Genomic DNA, 19,828 nt, shown 5'->3' with positions numbered 1-19,828 from the left:
ACCCTCCCTCTGGGTCATCCCAGTGCACCAGCCCCAAGCATCCAGTATAGTGCATCGAACCTGGACTGGTGACTCGTTTCATACATGATATTATACATGTTTCAATGCCATTCTCCCAAATCTCCCCACCCTCTACCTCTCCCACAGAGTCCATAAGACTGATCTATACATCAGTGTCTCTTTTGCTGTCTCGTACACAGGGTTTTTGTTGCCATCTTTCTAAATTCCATATATATGCGTTAGTATACTGTATTGATGTTTTTCTTTCTGGCTTACTTCACTCTGTATAATTGGTTCCAGTTTCATCCATCTCATTAGAACTGATTCAAATGTATTCTTTTTAATGGCTGAGTAATACTCCATTGTGTATATGTACCACAGCTTTCTTATCCATTCATCCACTGATGGGCATCTAGGTTGCTTCCATGTCCTGGCTATTATAAACAGTGCTGCGATGAACATTGGGGTACACGTGTTTCTTTCCCTTCTGGTTTCCTCAGTGTGTATGCCCAGCAGTGGGATTGCTGGATCGTAAGGCATTCTATTGTTTTCCTCTATTTCTTTGCATTGATCACTGAGGAAGGCTTTCTTATTTCTCCTTGCTGTTCTTTGGAACTCTGCATTCAAATGGGTATATCTTTCCTTTTTTCCTTTGCTTTTTTCTTCTCAGACAGCCATTTTGCTTTTTTGCATTTCTTTTTCTTGGGGATGGTCTTGATCCGTCTTCTGTACAATGTCACAAACATTTGTCCATAGTTCATCAGGCACTCTGTCTATCAGATCTAATCCCCTGAATCTATTTCTCACTTCCACTGTATAATCATAAGGGATTTGATTTAGGTCGTAACTGTATGGTCTAGTGGTTTTCCCTACTTTCTGCAATTTAAGTCTGAATTTGGCAATAGGGAGTTCATGATCTGAGCCACAGTCAGCTCCCAGTCTTATTTTTGCTGACTGTATAGAGCTTCTCCATCTTTGGCTGCAAAGAATATAATCAGTTTGATTTCAGTGTTGGCCATCTGGTGATGTCCATATGTAGAGTCTTCTCTTGTGTTGTTGGAAGAGGGTGTTTGCTATGACCAGTGCATTCTCTTGGCAGAACTCTGTTAGCCTTTGGCCTGCTTCATTCTGTACTCCAAGGCCAAATTTGCCTATTATTCCAGGTGTTCTTGAATTCCTACTTTTCATTCGAGTCCCCTATAATGGAAAGGACATCTTTTTTGAGTGTTAGTTCTAGAAGGTCTTGTAGGTCTTCTTAGAACCTTTCAACTTCAGCTTCTTCAGCATTACTGGTCGGGGCATAGACTTGGATTACCGTGATATTGAATGGTTTGCCTTGGAAACGAACAGAGATCATTCTGTCATTTTTGAGATTGCATCCAAGTACTGCATTTCAGATTCTTTTGTTGACCATGATGGCTACTCCATTTCTTCTAAGGGATTCCTGCCCACAGTAGTAGCTGTAATGGTCATCTGAGTTAAATTCACCCATTCCAGTCCATTTCAGTTCACCAATTCCTAAAATGTCAGTGTTCACTCTTGTGAACACTGTTTGACCACTTCCAATTTTCCTAGATTAATGGACCTACCTTTCCAGGTTCCTATGCAATATTGCTCCCTCCAACATGGGACTTGACTTCCATCCCCAGTCACATCCACCACTGGGTTTTTCTGCTTGGCTCCATCTCTTCATTCTTTCTGGAGTTATTTCTCCACATTTAACACAGAGTTTAATCACTTTTAAATGCAGGGATACTGTTCTAAAGACAGAGGTTATTTAATGTGTTTTTTCATGTATTTATCCAGGAAACATTTATTGAGTATCTAAGTAACTATCATAGCTCAGTTGGTAAAGTCTCTGCCTGCAGTGCAGAGGAGCCCGGTTCCATTCCTTAGTCGGGAAGATCCTCTGGAGAAGGGATAGGCTACCCAGTCTAGTATTCTTGGGCTTCCCTTGTGGCTCAGCTGGTAAGAATCTGCCTGCAGTGTGGGAGACCTGAGTTTGATCCCTGGGTTGGGAAGATCCCCTGGAGAAGGGAAAGGCTGCCCATTCCAGTATTCTGGCCTAGACAGTTCCATGGACTGTATAGTCCATGGGGTCGTAAAGAGTTGGACATGACTGAGCAACTTTCACTCACTTTACGTAAGTAACTGTGATATAAGGTGAAAAGTGAAACATCCCCCCAAGAGATGTATGGATAGAATGTTAATGGAGATAGAAGCCTGTTGCTCTAACTGTTCAAGGTGGGGGGCTTGGGAACCTCTTACAGGAGCTCCTGTGAACTTAGGAAAATTCCTCAATACTTTCATCAAGACAGGCCAACGTGATTTGGCGAGTCCATGCACATTTGCAGTATTGGTACATATCTAAATGTAAATATAGTACGTGAAAATGTAGTAGGAGAATAAATAAATTTTAAGGCCAATGCTTAAGCTATTAGCTCACAATGATCTCTCTTTGCCCATGTTATTATAGTTAAGATCAAATGTTCTTACCATTTTGAACCAAATCTGAAATTTGGGAGAAATGTTATAAAAATAGTTTTAATGAAAATTCAGTCCGCTTTGTTGAACTTGAAAATTCAAAAAGATGTATGTGTGCATAAACAGAGATTTTGGAACTTGAAGTCTTTCAGTTTTTATGGAAATGTAGATGGAGCTCTGAGCCCAGGGCATGGTAACAGCCTACCTCCCAAGTAGCTTAATTCAATGGAAAAGTTAGTTGCTCAGTTATGTCCGACTCCCTGCAACCATATGGACTGAGGCCCACCAGGCCCCTCTGTCCATGGGATTTCCCAGCCAAGAATACTGGGGTGGGGAGCTAAATCCCATGTGTGTATGTGTTCCTAGGCTTTCTTTGAACACAGTGCAGTACTTCCTTGATAGAAGAAGAAATGAAGGTAGTCAAATGAAGGGAAGTGTCAATGATAAAGGGCTTAGGTGTAGGTTCTTTAGGATCTAATGGTGTAGGTTGATGGTATTTTTTTATTCACATATGATTATCCTTAGAGATACCAAGGGAACATTTCATGCAAAGATGGGCACAATAAAGGACAGAAATTATGTGCACCTAACAGAAGCAGAAGATATTAAGAAGAGCTGGCAAGAATACATAGAAGAACTATGCAAAAAAGATCTTCATGACCCAGATAATCACAATGGTATGATCACTCACCTAGAGCCAGACATCCTGGAATGCAAAGCCAAGTGGGCCTTAGGAAGCATCACAGCTAGTGGAGATGGTGGAATTCCAGTTGAGCTATTTCAAATCCTAAAAGATGATGCTTTGAAAGTGCTGCACTCAATATGCCAGCAAATTTGGAAAACTCAGCAGTGGCCACAGGACTGGAAAAGCTCAGTTTTCATTCCAATCCCAAAGAAAGGCAATGCCAAAGAATGTTCAAACTACCGCACAATTGCACTCATCTCACACGCTAGTAAAGTAATGCTCAAAATTCTCCAAGCCAGGCTTCAGCAATATGTGAACCATGAACTTCCAGATGCTCAAAGCTAAATTTAGAAAAGGCAGAGGAACCAGAGGTCATATTGCCAACATCCATTGGATCATCAAGAAAGCAAGAGAGTTCCAGAAAAACATCTATTTCTGCTTTATTGACTACACCTACACCTTTGACTGTGTGGATCACAACAAACTGTGGGAAATTCTGAAAGAGATGGGAATACCAGACCACCTGACCTGCCTCTTGAGAAATCTGTATGCAGGTCAGGAAGCAACAGTTAGAACTGGACATGAACAACAGACTGGTTCCAAATTGGGAAAGGAGTACATCTGGGCTGTATATTGTCACCCTGCTTATTTAACTTATATGCAGAGTACATCATGAGAAACGCTGGGCTGGATGAAGCACAAGCTGAAATCAAGAATGCCAGGAGAAATACCAATAACCTCAGATATGCAGATGACACCACCCTTATGGCAGAAAGTGCAGAAAAACTAAAGAGCCTCTTGATGAAAGTCAAAGAAGAGAGTGAAAAAGTTGGCTTAAAGCTCAACATTCAGAAAACGAAGATCATGACATCTGGTCCCATCACTTCATGGCAAATAGATGGGGAAACAGTGGAAACAGTGACAGACTTTATTTTTTTAGGCTCCAAACTCACTGCAGATGGTGACTGCAGCCATGAAATTAAAAAATGCTTACTTCTTGGAAGAATAGTTATGACCAACCTGCACAACATATTAAAAAGCAGAGACATTACTTTGCCAACAAAAGTCTGTCTAGTCAAGGCTATGGTTTTTCCAGTGGTCATGTGTGGATGTGAGAGTTGGACTATAAAGAAAGCTGAGTGCTGAAGAATTGTTGCTTTTAAACTGTGGTGTTGGAGAAGACTCTTGAGAGTCCCTTGGACTGCAAGGAGATCCAACCCATCCATCCTAAAGGAGATCAGTCCTGAGTGTTCATTGAAAGGACTGATGCTGAAGCTGAAACTCCAATACTTTGGCCACCTGATGCGAAGAACTGACTCATTTGAAAAGACCCTGATGCTGGGAAAGATTGAAGACAGGAGGAGAAGGGGACAACAGAGGACAAGATGGTTGGAGGGCGTCACCAACTGAATGGACATGAGTTTGAATAAACTCCTGGAGTTAGTGATGGACATGGCTTGCTGTAGTCCATGGGGTCGCAAAGAGTCAGACTTGACTGAGCAACTGAACTGATGATTACCCTGACAAGATATTAGTATTCGGTAATGGCAAACTCATTCCACTAATTGTATTTTATTCTAATTGCTTTTCTTTTTACCCTCCCTCCCTTCTTCTTTTCCTTCCTTCTGCCTCCCTCTCTCCTTCACTCCCTCCCTTCTTTTTGTTACAAACTCTGCAATAAGGGCATTATGGAGGTGAGCAGAGAAGGTTGTCAAATGATAAAATGGAATTAAATTAGTAAAGAAAGAGTGTGAACTTAACAAAGATAAAACATGTCATCACTTAATTTAGTACTTCGGTCATATTGCTACTGTATTATTGTTCATATATTTAATCTATAAATTGTTTGGGAGCCTAAATTATCTAGGCAATTATTTTGATACTCTACTGTATTTGCAAGTACAGTCACTAACTGAGACTTTAAAGTAGATTTATCCCAAAAATATAGAGAATACATGCATTACAAAACTGATTATTTAATTTATTCATGTAGATAAACATATATTTTTCTATGTGTTATTGGGGCATAACCAAGAAAGCAAAGGACAATCAGAAATTTCTGGAATGCTATAAGGTGTTTATCTTTCATTTAAAAATTAAGATTTTAAGTTTTTCCAAAACCAATATATAAATGAAGTTTGATGTAAAGTGAGGAAAACTTTTACCTCAAATTCTTCTTAGTATTTTCCATTAATTTAAGAAAAGCACTTTAAAAGATTACATCTATCATTATAATAAAAAATATTTATTATAAAAATTATCACATTTCTTTGTACATAACCTAGACACAAAAACACAATTTATACATTAATAATTTAAGTGGGCCTGAACATTCAGTTTCCATCTACTAGGATCCTAAAGCTCTTCCACGATTTCACAAATACCAATATGGATTATTTCTGTTTTATAGAGCTCCATTTACACATTTGGTGTTACTGAGATACCAACATTTCTTTTTCTCTAGTGTCTTAAAGACAGTTCACAGTATTTGGGTAACTATTAATCAACTGCTTTAATTCTTTTGGTAAACACAAATATTTACATGCAAAAATGTTTAGATTTTTGAAACGTCGAATATTCTATTGCAAATAGTTGTATATAGTCAATAAATGCATGAGCCAGAGTCCCATAATCAAGAAAGTCACCTCCAGGACTTCTGATGATAAAATCTGAAATCCACAGCAAATTGTTTGAGCCTTCTGTGGCCACTACCAGAAGCACCACAACACTAGGCCATGAGAAAATTAAACACAAATGTTAAATCCAACATATAGATGGTACTCATTATTTTACAAAACAGAAAATGCTAGCTGTTTTTTTTTTTTTTTAATATTCCGGTTTCACAAAAGAGTCTATTATCTTGTAAAAGCCTATTATTTTGTAAGAGTGAAAAAACCACTGAAAGAAACCATACTGTTTTGAAAAACACCAATTCATCCTCGTCAATAATTTATCCATGATAATATGGGTCATTTCTTGAAATAATTTATGGGGAATATAGCAAGATGCTTGCCTTCGCCTTCCCTCCATCCTCCTTTTCCATCTTTCTTCTTTGCTTCCTTCTTTCCTTGTGTTTCTTTGTTTCGTCTCTGAGAGGAATGTGCTAGACTGCCCTGTCCACCTGCACATTCCACCTGAACTCCCCCAAAGTGCCATACGCACGCTTTACGGCTTTCATGCATTAGCTCTCATTCACAACAATTTAGAAATGAGAGCACCCATCCACGGTGTGAAAACCTCTTACCCGCAGGCTATTTGTTAAAAATACTCCAGGAAGTATTTAAATTCCAATGTTCTTGAACCATTTGTTAATTACAAATTTTTATCAGATGTTAATGGTGGAGTGTAGAGAACATAATTAAATATATAAAAATATATCTCTCTTTAAGCCTAGAAAATAGATGCCTTTGGCTTTCCACCACTGCAGGGTGGAGAACAGCCCTTCCTACTGAGTTAGATTCTGAATGCCTGATATCTTTCCCTAATACTGGTTTTTCCAATCTACTTCTGTTTCAAAGAAAGGTGAGGTTTTGCTATCACTTTGGCAGTTCTTCTCCCCCTCCAACTGCCAACATCCAGAATTCAGTGCACATTTTAAATTCAACCAAGACATATGCACCTTGCAATAAGTGCTCACCTCTTATCTGAGGTGTGAACAGGAAAAGCAACATAGTAAAGGCACTGTATTTATCAGAAGGGGCTTTCTTCCGAGTTTTTACATAGACCCAGGCCTTGGCTGCAACTTTGAATAAAGCGTGTTGGCTCATGTGTCCTCATTCAAAGTAAATGTTATTTTAGTCACTGACTTTTCATGTCTAGAAATGCATGAAATATATGTTTACATACATTTCTAATCATACAGTATAAAATAAGCCCTCATCCTTTGAGTGGCAGGAAAGTACTGCCGTAAATACCAATATCTGATGACATCAATCAGTGGCCTAAAGTATCAGTCGGTTGAAACTGCTAGCCTTCATCTTCCCTTCTCCCTCATTCCCCTTTTTGTTGATGGTAAACAGGCTTATTCCTTCTTCAGGATTTGATACAAACTCATGCTTTATTCTAAGTTAGAAGAATAAAGAGCTGGCCAGCCGTTAGTCCTGCGGTCCTGCACTGTGCTCGCCTGGGTCACAGAAAGGAACTCTCTTCCGGTCACATCAGTGTTCGGATCAAGGAGTTTTTGTTGCTGTTGCTTGTTTTTGAGGAAATGAGAGTTCATGGGCAAACGTTCAGGAAGCAGCCCTGGCACAGACCCACTTTGATCCCTTAGCGTGTCCGCGAGTCCCTCCTCACGCAGCCACTTTTTCCTTCGCCAGGTTCTTTGGTTCCTTGCTTGGGATACACCAGTCTCCAGCCTCGCTGCTCGTCTGATAATGTTTGAAGGCTGATTTGTTAAAGACTGGGAGTTTTTCTATGGACTCAGAAGACAGAGCCTGAAAGAGGGAAAAATCAAACCAGAGAAATTATTCGTTGCGTAATTTGTACCCAAAGTTATTGTTCAAAAGAAACTCAGAGGTAAGCATTCAAACATTCAAATACACTCTTTTAATTAATTTAGTAATAAAAGCACACCAAGAGTCCATGGTATGGTAGGCACTATATGAAAGAAAATTGAAAAATAAATATTATCTATACCCTATAGGGGCTGAAACAGTATATATACAACTATAAATTAAGAGGGCAAGAGGAGAAGAGGGTGGCAGAGGATGAGATGGTTAGATAGCATCACTGACACAGTGGATATGAGTTTGAGCAAACTCTGGGAGATAAGTGAAGGACAGGGAAGCCTGGCGTGCTGCAGTCCATGGGGTCACAAAGAGCCAGACACGACTTAGCGACTGAACAACAAAATAAATTAGGGAACAGTATTTGTGTTCAGTAGTTACACATGCCCCTTATCTGGATATTGCTAGTGTCATGCTGCTGCTGCTGCTAAGTCGCTTCAGTCGTGTCTGACTCTGTGCGACCCCATAGATGGCAGCCCACCAGGCTCCTCCGTCCCTGGGATTCTCCAGGCAAGAATACTGGAGTGGGTTGCCATTTCCTTCTCATAGAGTTGAATAAAAATAGACAAATAGGTTTTCCAGGCAAAATGTCTGTATATGTAATAAAGTGAGAGTCCTAACCTGATACTATTGATCTATTAAAGTCTGATACTGTAGATCTATAATACATTAATCTTTCTCAATACATTGAAGACATTTTTACTGTTTAAGAAATGAATACATTAACTATTTCAGGTGTCCTATGACCATGTAGTAAATACTTCGCTTGCGCAAAACAGGAGCCTGGAAGCTTAATGTTTTAGTTGCTAATGACTGTGAATGTATTTTCATTTGAACTAGTTGGCAAATGATTAACCAGAATCAGGACAGTGACCTTAACAAATAAATTGAGGCTGTATCACAAATGGAAAAAACATGTACTGAGTTTTAAAGTTTAAACAGGAAGTGCCAGGCACCCCATTGACAGCTTCTTAGCTGTCAGCTTTCCTCCCCCTGGATTTCTAATAAGGTCAGCTTAAGGTCTTGAGTATCTTGTCTTCTAGGCTGAAACATTATTAGCATATATGCATTTCCCACAAACCTAAGTAAAACAAAACTACAGCTATTCTCACAGATGTCAAGCTGCCTTGAAAAATTCACGTGAGCATCTCCTCACTCAGAAACTACTGCGTTTCTTGGGAAACCATTTTACTTCATTGAGGCAGGTAGGGTTGCCTCACTTCCTTTTTGGCATATTACCATACTAAATATTAACCAGTATATTTACACATACCAAACATAAAATGTAATGGCTTGTGGTCAATATTTGTGCTCACTCAGTTTGGGGTATTCACCATGGACCATAGAACTCAGAAGCAATCTTTTCAGAAATATGATTTTTTTTAAATATTGGATTTAAAGTTTACCTTTAAGTAGATGATAGCATCAGTTCCGTATCCTGGCAAAGAGTAGAGATTTAGATCTCCTTGAAAGTACTTGGCGTAGAGACGAGAAATTGGTAAGCCGTAACCAAAACCAGCCTGGAAGGGAAAGATCAGTTACTGACAAAGAAGTGAACACAATCATAGAAATACAAAATATATTCCCTGATACTGATGTCCTAGAACTTAGACACATATCTTCTGCTTCCAATCGGAAACCCTTTGGATAACTGTTTCTTAGTTGGCTTTATCATTCCTTCTCATATCCCCCATGCCCAGTTTAACTAAACTGATTAACTTGCCTAAATACATCCTTGTAATCCTTCCTCTACATTTAGAACTAGGTGGCTGGGGTGAACTTAGCCATTCAGTTGGTCTTACCAGCGGAGCATTCCGGGAATTATCCATCACAGGCGTTGGTGCAGTGGAGTACATGTAACTGAAGAGACGGTCAATGACTCTCAGGGGAACACCACCTCCTCTGTCTGAAATCTTAAACAAACAAGTCATCAGAGATATGTGCTAAAAACAATGTATATTTGTCTATACAAAAACGTCTTGTCTTCACCTGGTGTACATGACTTTGATCTGTAGCTCAAAGCAGAGAGCTTTATTATTATTGACTCCTTTTTAAAAATTCTCTTAAGAGGGACTCAAAAGACAAAACAGAATAGTTACCTTAATTGTAAGATCTTCTTTCCCCAAGACAACAATCACCTCAATTGGTGTCAGGGAAGGCCAGTTTTGCTGGTGTTCAACTGTGGCCCTCATTGCATTCTAAAGAAAACAAAACCACAAGGTATTCAATGGCAGAAGGATGAGGGACAATAAATAATTGTTTTTATGTTTAAAATGAAAGCACAGAGGGTAATTCAAAGTTCTTATTTTACTTTTTTAAGTTAGGAGTAAAATAGCTCTGTGAATAGCCATTTATGAATGTGTCATGCAGGATGTATAATGAAAAATATTCATTTATCATGTAATATAGCTCTTGGGAGTAATGTCTAATGGAAAAACAATTCTGCTAGCTGTCAAGTTCTTATTTGTAAGCTTAATTTAAATGTAGAAATTGGTTTTTATAGTCCATTTCCTGGCTCTTTCTTTTCTGACTTTCCATTATATTTTACATCTTAGCACCAAAGACTATTACATAACAAATAAACAGTGAATCATTGAACCAATTTATTGGCTTTTATAAAATTTGATGGGAAAATGCTGTTACTATCTTAAAGGATAGTAAATAATTCTAAATTAAATTTCAATTTGCATTTTATTATCATCTTAACTTTTACCTATGATGGCAAAATAACTATTATGAGTTGAACCATTCAATTTAAAAGTAAATCAAATCAACAAAAAAGAGTCTTTGTCCTTTAACAGAAAGAAACCCAAATAAGTTTTCAGACAGCTAGATGAATTTCATACAAAGTTTGGTTTATTTTACCCATTTTTCTCCTACCCTTCTGTTGGGTTATCTGCTTTCAGGTTTCTATATAACAATGTTAAGTTCTAATCATTAGCTGAAGTGAAATAAAATAGATCACATGCTTGTAGTACAATCAATACCTCATTGCACTAGTATTAGAATAAGTTAGGAAATAGTGGGTTCTCTGAGTTATATCAGAGGCAGATTTCACATTTCTTTTTTTTAAGGCTTCCTCCTCTCCAGGCCAGGAGACTCAGGAACCGTCACAAAGCTTCAAGTGTTTTTCTATCTTTTGGTGTAAGGATAGAGTTTTAGTGTGGGCTTAGAACCTGGGACAGGATTTGATCCTTAGTACCTGACTATCGCAGACCTATAACAGCCACATCCTCTAAGAGCTTGTTAGAAACGCACATTCTCAGGTCCAGGGTATCAGAATCTCTGAGATAGGCAGAAGAACCCATATTTAACAAGGCCTGTGGTAACTGTAATGCAGACTAAAGTCTGAGAAGCACTGTCTTACTGTTTGGGCTTCCAGGTGGCTCTAGTGGTAAAGAACCTGCCTGACAATGCAGGAGATGCCAGAGACGCAGGTTCGATCCTTGCATTGGGAAGATCCCTTGGAGGAGGGTATGGTAACCCACTCCAGTATTCTGGCCTGGAGAATCCCATGGACAGAGGAGCCTGGTGGGCTGCAGTCCATAAAATCACAAAGAATCGGACAGGACTGAAGGGACTTAGCACACACACACCGTACTGTCCTGCTATGAAAAGTGTGGACCGTGGACCGGCAGCATCAACTGTCAGATTATTAGAAATTCGGAATCTCAGGCCCAATCCCAGACCCACAGCATCTGAATTTTAGCAAAACTCCCAGGTGATGTACATTCACATTAAAGTAGATCACTGAAAGAGCTGACTGTCCTCCGAATATATTCTAGTCATAGACGGGGGCCCTGCCACCTCCAGTAATTCTGGACCTGAATTTCTGGATTTGGAGTTGGACCGGCCATAGGGGTGGGTAAACAGGCCTCGGTCACTGAAGCATTCACCCTATGACCTTCCTTAATGAATGCATGAATAACTAGTGCTCTGTTGGACACCTGAATATAATGGGAACAGGGAGCGTGACATAGTGGGTCATATTGTACATTCTCAAATACATGTTGATGCTACGAGGAACTGCATGTACCCTTTCAAACATTAACTGTAGCTTTCTGTTAGAACACAGAAGCATGCTTGGGAGAAGAGAGTGAGGCTCCTGTTCAGTAGAGGATGATAAATAAAATAAAAATGTAACCAGTGAACTTTTTTTAAAAATGCAATTATTGTGAAGTGTCTTACCTTGAATAATTCAAAGAGCATATGGTGAAGGTGAGATGGAACATACACAATATGAATTGGTTGGCCTGGAAATTTTACTAGAAAAAAATTAAGCTCATTTAGAATTGGGAAACAAATATTTCATTAAAATATATTGTCATATCTATTTGATTAATATTTTAGATTTGAACAGAATTGGGATACTCCCCATCCTCCTCTAAATTCCTACCTTAGAACCTTCCCTTTCAAACAGTAAACACAGCTGGCTTATTTTCAAAATGTTATTACAGTTGCTTCTTAGTGCTCTATGATTTAATGTTTGCATTTCTGTACAAATACATAAAGCCAGATAAATGTAAAATGAGGATGCTCTAAATTAGATTACATGGATTAGTTATTTCTACTTTCAAAACTTGTGTATTGAACACTTGCAGAGTTAAAATTACATGCATTTTAAGAAATAAGACAAATAAATGTAAAAGTCTACAATAACATCAAAATTGATGCTAGCAGCAGCAGCTATAATTTTCATATTTTTAATGCATGGGAAAATAACCCATCTGGTTATTCTCGATTTTTGTGAATTAAACATAAAATCCCATAGGCTAACTATGCTTAAATTTCACCAAGAGGCTACAGAAAACAGAAACAAAAACCTCATAATACTCTGAAAAGAAAAATAAAAGTATTATTCTTCAGTGTTTCAGGCCTTGGCAGAGTTTGAAAACAAGGTCTGGCACAATTTCCTCTTTATTTCAGCAAACAGTTCAAGCAGTTTATCTGCAAGTATTATGCAACATTTCTGTTAATGCTGAGAAATATTTTTCAGTCCACTCCTACTTTTAGTTTAGCCATCAGTTCCATTTCCCTTTCCAAAATCCATGAGCTAGGGTACTCTTAATTTGAGCAACTCGATTTAAATTCTCTCTACCAACAAATATTGTTCCTGTATAATGATTACTTGAAAAAGATGTTTTCTTTGAGTGGCAAGGAGAAGGTTATTCCAATTTAAGTGTACGGTCTTGCTTTGAGAAGCAACTATGGGATAAGATAAAAATAGTGCATTGCACTCATCCTGTAATTACTTCAGGCAGTGTGGGAAGCCCTTCTGAAGTATGTTCTGCTTCCAAAACCATGGTGTATACTTACATGAAAAATTTTTTTTTAATTTTTGGTAAAAACATTTAACATGAGATATACCTTAAATATTTAACTATGCAATACAGTGTTGTTAACTATAAGAGTGGTGCTGTAGAGCAGATCTCTAGAACTTATTCATCTTGCATAATTGAAACTGTATACCTACTGAATAGCAGCTCCCCATTTCCCCTCTTCAGCTTCTGGCAACCACTGTTCAACTCTCCACTTCTGTGAGCTTGACGATTTTTGATACCTTATGTAAGTGCAGGCACATAGTATTTGTCCTTCTATGACTGGCTTCTTTCTTATAGTACAATTTAAAGTATTTTTGTTTTCAGGTCTGATAAGTAACCTCCTTAGGAATATATCTCCATTACCAAGTGGTTCCTCCTACTCTGCCTGCCTTGTCCCCACATTCTGAACTTAGCAATCTTTCTTTGATCTAGGATACTGGAACTTAGCTGCTGCCCTAAATCCTACATTATCTGCTCAAACCACTCTTCTTTATGAATTGTCTTTAGCAACTGAATATACTCAATTGGAACTTTCCAGTTGAGATAAACAGAGCCTTGGCTTCAAAAAAAAAAAAAAGTGTAAAAATTCTAGGCAAGTTCAGAAGAGAAAAAAGGAACACAGAAATTGCTTTGTATATACAGGAAGAAATCATACTGGGAGAAGACTGAATTTTCTACAGATTAAAATATATAGAATTTATAACTTACCATTCACTTGTGTTAGGTTTAATTCTGGAGATGTTAAATAATACTGATCACAAAGCATCTTGGAACACTCAAAGGCATCTGGAATGGAAGTGTGTTTTTCATAATGATTAAGTGAATTTATGCCAAGTAAAATTTTCAAGTGATCATCAGTGTATACACTACCTTTTACCTAAAATAGTCATTAGAGTTCAGGTTTATGTATATTAAAAATACCTTTTTAATATTTTATTGGAAAAAATGACAATGTTTAAGTTATAGCTATTGCTATAGGAATATGTGCACGTCAAAGATCAAATACGATATATGAGAGTGTGGCACATGAGCTACTGATGTTTGGATTTTTTATAATGAATATTTAAATACTTGACTCTCAAAATTCATTACAGAATTTATAAAAACATAAAAGGAATACTCTGAATATGAATTCATTCAGAGAGTCACCTCAACTGACTAGATAGTGTACATTTCAGATAGTGTACATTACTATCAATCAGATAGTGTACATTTTCAATAAGGGAAATGCAGAAACCTACAAATTACCTTGGACCACTGCTGCCACATCACAGTTTGGATCAATGCTTCCAATGAGGCTTGGGTTTCCTGTCTGTAAGTCACCAAATATAAGGACTGTTGAAAAATAAAAACAAAGAGCATCATTATAAAAATCAGGATAATAATGATTAGAACTACCACTGAGAAAGAATGTGATCCACCAAGTAGTGAAGTATCTAGTTAGAGTACAGCTTACATTCTCCACCCATCCCTATATGTATCATGACTGTCGTGATGAGCTAACTTACTGTGCTGGTTCATCAGCATCCGGGTAGAAATACGATTCATGTAAAATCGATCCAGGAAATACTGAAGATTTTGATTGGTGACTGGGTCAACTGTACAGGCATCTTTATATTCTAGGATTCCTTGTGCCATTGTAGGAATTACATCATGGTGTCTATTTCGAACTTTGATGAGAGTATCTACAAAACTAAGCCAAAATACATTTATGGTTAATAGAGGTTCAAGTAAGTTTCATTAATTTATATTTCTTAGATTACTTCAAAGAAGGTTAAAGCTTTTTACAAGTACCCATCTAAACAAATCAAATGATAAAATGTTTGGATGAAGCTTTATTTAATTCTCACTACAGATTCTTTGACTACAGTAGAGGAGATAGTTTCATAAATAGATTTATTTTGCTTTTAGCTTGCATGTGAAAATACCAGGTCTGTGACTGGTGTTTTCATTCTAGTTGTTCACTAAGGCTTCTCTTTTAAAAAATAATAATTAAAAAAATAAGTCAGATTGGAGATGGCTCTAAAATGCCATTGTGAAAGAAACTTCAAATTTCTTGTCAGATTTAGAAAAGAATCTTATAGCTAGAAACTGTCAGTTACTCTGAAAGAAAAATGTTTACCCTCCAGTGACACTGTCATGCGTTAGTATTATGTGATAGGAAGTCCTTCTACAAATCTGATCATCATACTAAATTTATAATAAAAATAGAGTTCCTTTTCCAAAAAATCCTCTACATATTTCATTCTCAGAATCATGTTCCATGCCATTGTTCTCTATTACTTTTAAAAACCAGCAAGCCAAAACTTGTCATTTGTAAGGGGGTAGTTATTTACTATTCAGGACAATACTATAAATTATCCTTTAAGTTCTAAAAAATAATATGATGTTTATAATCAGAATTTTAGACACTTGTCCTAATGCATAACACTTACTCTGATAATGCCTTTTGGTCCTCTGGGCTTTTCTCATGGAATTCCACCAACTCCATCAGGCTCTGCATATACCTACAAAGCAATAGGTGTGTTTTAAGTTTTAAAATGGAATAGTCAGTTACAGGTGGCTGAAAATAGATTGCTTCTTTCAAGAGATTTGAAGAGAGAAAGTATATTTAAAATGCAAACTTTCTTCCAATGTTTGGAAAACATTATGTCTTAGAAAAAAGAAAACGATTTAACCCTCAACTTAATAACTTAAAATTTTAACTATCCCAGATCACTAGTCAGTTTTCTGTTTTGTTTGTTAGGAGTCTTTATTTTTATAGCAAAATCGTTTAGAAACAACTTTTACGGGAAGGCTTCATGCTTTTTTCCTACTGCATTCATAGGAGAGTAGAAGTCTTGAAAGCAGCAGTACATACTAGGGATTGAGTCTGTGTTTCAGATTGCAGCTGTTTAATGACTGTATAATACATATATTCCTTAAATCAATAAACAGAGAGCTGTGCAGAAGGTGGGTTAGGGCGAAGGTCTGGTATATATCTGCCTCGGTGAATAACCTGGCTCTGTTCTCCGAAAATCTGCTGCTTTGGGTTATGTACTTTCCCTAACTCAGTGTTTATTTTGAAAAAGAGATCATAACTGAACTGAGTGCTGGCTGTGGGCCAGGCACTGTTCTCGGTGCTTTGTACATGGATTACCTCATTTAATTGCACCCAAATATCCCTTTGAGGCATCATCTTTATTCTCCTCCAAAATAGACGGGGGGAGGGGGTTGAGGCTTAGAGATAATAGAGATACTAACCAAGGATTTTTACAACTAAGAAGGGACAGAGCTGGGATTTGAATCCAGAGGCTGCTTCATTAGTTGGTTTTTAAGCAATGAAGATTAGTGAGTGAGTGAGTGAGTGAAAGTTGCTCAGTCATATCTGACTCTTTGCGACCCCATGGACTATACAGTCCATGGAATTCTCCAGGCCAGAATACTGGAATGGGTAGCCTTTCCCTTTTCCAGGGGATCTTCCCAACCCAGGGATCGAACCCAGGTCTCCCGCATTGCAGGCACATTCTTTACCAGCTGAGCCACCAGGGAAGCCCAAGAATACTGGAGTGGGTAGCCTATCCCTTCTCCAGTGGATCTACCCTACCCAGGAATTGAACCGGGGTCTTCTTTACCAAAGCGGTAAAGTTGGTAAAGCCGATTCTTTACCAACTGAGCTATGAGGGAAGCCCCCATCTTTGATGTCTTTTTTTTTATTCAGAATACTCCCAAATTTTTAATTCTAGCCAGACTCTCCACTTAGTTTCTGAATAGTAATAGCCAAATGCCAGCAAGACATTTTAGGCCCTCTCTAAATAGTAGTCATTCCATATCTATTTCTAGGATAGGATTCTTTTTGCAATATCAAACTCTTTTATGATTTAAAACACAAATATGGTAACTGTTGATTATTTTTCATATTTTCTTCTAGAGGTAAAAATTATATTGTGAAAATATCTACTTTATCAGCTTCATAACTGCCCTTAGGATAACTTACCCTAGATTAACAGAAAATTCTTTACATCTTGCTAAGTAGTTAAGGTTCAGACCACCTGTTTTCAAATTAAGATTTTAATACATTGTAAGAATTCATACTCAGATAACTGTTTTAAAACTAGAGACTGTTTCAGAATGGTTCACCACTTACCAGCTCTTAACTAATTGCACTGAAGAGGTATTTACTAGTCGGTCAGGGAGTATATAAATTTCCTTCAGGATATTGGCCAGCCTCACAGGCAACTCTTGTCGCAAAAATGCAAACGAGGTTCTTTCACATGCGTTTTCTGAACCTGCAATAAACAACATTTATTTTTTTCAAAAACATGTACCTAAATTATATATTTGAGTAGCATTAACTATCCACACACACATATATATTACAAAATTTTATTTCACCCTCAATAGTAATTAAGCATCTACTTATAATTCATTAGTAAGCATCTTCTTTATCTTTTTCTTTCTTTTAGAAAAAGTGACCAAATATGAGAATTACTGTTTTCTCTTTTTGATGAGGATTCACTTCCAAGAAGTCATAATATCCCAAGGCTCTTAGTATTTCTAAAAGAGTGCAGGATTCAATCCAACTACAAGGTCGAGAAGACCACATCATTCAGAGTTCTAGATAGGAAGCTGGATTAAGAAGATTGGGGTTGGGAGGGGGGTGGTGGGAGGGGTGGGGAGGAGGATGTCCTGATGTTTACAGACTAGTGATAAATAATAATATATTTAAATGCTTGAAATTTTCTTTATAAGATTTTTCTGCCGAAAGTTTGCAAATATTTTCAGCAGTAATGCAAATATAGAGAAAAATGATAAAGGTAAAGAAACAAAGAAATTTGTTAGGACTACAGAGAGATGAACCCTGTGGAGGGTGGCTAGAGGTTAAAATAGCAATTAATTCAAGCCTAGTTAATAATACAAGTAATCCTCTCCAAGAAGTAATATGCGATGAAGGAGGGGATAACGTTTCCTCTTTAGGGAAAAAGGGAAGTTTCACTATTGTTAAATGATGACTGGAGGCAAAAAGTCTTTTGACTGAAAGCTTAGGACCGAAGGAGGAGGGTGAGCTCAGACTATCCGGCAGGCATCAGCGGGGCTGCAAGTGGCCTTGAACTGGACTGTCAGAAAGGATCTAAGAAAAACAGTGTGCTGGCGTCGAGGTTCCAGGGTTCCGCGGGAAAGCGGACCCCGGTTGTTTTAAGTTAACGAGTCCTCCCTATACCGGGTCTGAAAGCTGAGGCAGCTCCCCAGACCCTCCCGGGCCCTACGTCCCCGCTCACCGAAGTCCAGCAGCTGCTTCATGGACAGCGGGGACGGGCTGTAGCGCGAGAAATGCTCGACCTCGCGGGGTATCAGGGTACCAGCGCTGCGCATCACGAAGCGTGCCGCCTTCATCTTGATGCCCACCGTCCCGGGCCGGAGTTGGGGCTGGTTTGTGGGGTAAAGGCTGACCTGGGACCGCAGAAGGGGTGGGACGCGTCCGGGCAGGGAGAGCAGGTGGGCCAGCGGCCTCGTGCGCCCCGGCCTGGGCTGAGGTTCCGGGGAGGCGGTGGGGCTTCGCGGTTGAGGAGTCGGCCAGTGAGTCTGCGGAGCCGTAGGTGGCTTGAGACTCAAGTTCGTGTCCTGTCACCTCCCGTCGCCTCCCGAGATTTTATTTGTTTCCCTGCACATCCCCCTACTCCCCCGCCCCAACCCTGCACCCGCCCCAGAGGGGAGGAGTCACTGGGACTTGGAGAGCTTCCTGAACTTGGGGCTGCGCCAGTCGGCTCAGATAAAGTACTTTGGGTCCCGCCTCCAGGTCGCGGGGGCCTGGCCCCCAGAGGCTGTCAGGTGTCAGGGGATAGCAGGAAGCCCAAGCGGACGTCAGGAGGTACGGGGGCTCAAGATCAGACCCTTGGGACAGGACTCCGGAGAGCGTGGGCTGGTGGCCAGCCCAGACCCGTCCTTGTTTACCAGAGACGGCTGTCTCAATGTCACGCATTCCTGGCCAGAAACTATTTCCAAGAATCTGCTTTCGGAGACATCATTGGTCCTTGCTCAGAGCGGGCCTTTTACAGTAACTTATCAGCTTTGTCCAAAAGTATGGGCTGCTCTGCTATTGGACAGCGAAGAGAATCAACAGCCTGGAGTTCTTCTTGCGTTTTCTCCATCAGTGAATGGCACAGGTCGGGAACTGAAAGTTCCTTTTGCTGGACCTTGAGGAACAGACCAAAGAACGGGTTATTTTTCCTTGTGGCGATAAAAAAAGCCATCAGTCTGTTTCCTTCCAGTAATACATTCCCTCCATTAGGCTTAACTCTTTTAATTAAAAACAAGATTCAAAAGGGATTAACTTGTCAATTTGACTCACTTTTCCCCCTTTCCATCAGAGACTGCCACTCTATCCTTCTGTATGAAATGTCCTTTATCCAAATCTTTGCCTAAGACTATTTTACACTAGTAAATGTCCAGCACAACCTATGTGCTACAAGGTATCTTCCCTGATTGCTTCTCCTCACTCCTTCTTCCAAATATGGCTTTTCTCACATTATGACATTCAGTTCAGTTCACTTCAGTCGCTCAGTCGTGTCCGACTCTTTGTGACCCCATGAATCGCAGCAGGACAGGCCTCCCTGTCCATCACCAATTCCCGGAGTTCACCCAGACTCAGGTCCATCGAGTCAGTGGTGCCATCCAGCCATCTCATCCTCTGTCGTCCCCTTCTCCTCCTGCCCCCAATCCCTCCCAGCATCAGAGACTTTTCCAATGAGTCAACTCTTCGCATGAGGTGGCCAAAGTATTGGAGTTTCAGCTTTAGCATCATTCCTTCCAAAGAAATCCCAGGGCTGATCTCCTTCAGAATGGACTGGATGGAT

The 19,828-nt window shown here is 39.2% G+C and overlaps 1 protein-coding gene across 1 annotated transcript; it reads right to left on the bottom strand.

Annotated features, from left to right (window-relative positions):
* Positions 1–5,136: 5,136 nt before the first annotated feature.
* PDK4 (pyruvate dehydrogenase kinase, isozyme 4) lies at positions 5,137–18,922 on the bottom strand. The gene is made up of 11 exons (XM_010839744.1): positions 18,254–18,922; positions 17,122–17,263; positions 15,431–15,502; positions 14,504–14,688; positions 14,244–14,330; positions 13,704–13,781; positions 11,863–11,939; positions 9,774–9,872; positions 9,477–9,587; positions 9,081–9,194; positions 5,137–7,602 (listed from the first exon to the last, which is right to left on the bottom strand). Exons 1-11 carry the CDS (start codon positions 18,366–18,368, stop codon positions 7,459–7,461), a joined length of 1,224 nt encoding a protein of 407 aa, XP_010838046.1. The 5' UTR covers positions 18,369–18,922; the 3' UTR covers positions 5,137–7,458.
* Positions 18,923–19,828: the final 906 nt, after the last annotated feature.

This window comes from Bison bison, unplaced genomic scaffold, assembly GCF_000754665.1.
Source record: "Bison bison bison isolate TAMUID 2011002044 unplaced genomic scaffold, Bison_UMD1.0 scf7180017864134, whole genome shotgun sequence".
Classification (NCBI taxonomy): domain Eukaryota; kingdom Metazoa; phylum Chordata; class Mammalia; order Artiodactyla; family Bovidae; genus Bison; species Bison bison.
The sequence above is the reverse complement of the archived record's forward strand: the minus strand, read 5'-3'. Positions and strand labels throughout refer to the sequence as shown.

What these genes read in the sequence shown, in the direction of transcription:
- PDK4 (XM_010839744.1), bottom strand. Translation starts at nt 18,368, where the DNA reads ATGAAGGCGGCACGCTTCGTGATGCGCAGCGCTGGTACCCTGATACCC. An exon ending in ATTCCCGGAATGCTCCGCTG is followed by an intron (nt 9,195 to 9,476) that starts GTAAGACCAACT and finishes TTTCCCTTCCAG; the next exon opens with GCTGGTTTTGGTTACGGCTT. An exon ending in ATGCTATCATCTACTTAAAG is followed by an intron (nt 7,603 to 9,080) that starts GTAAACTTTAAA and finishes TCCCTCTTTCAG; the next exon opens with GCTCTGTCTTCTGAGTCCAT.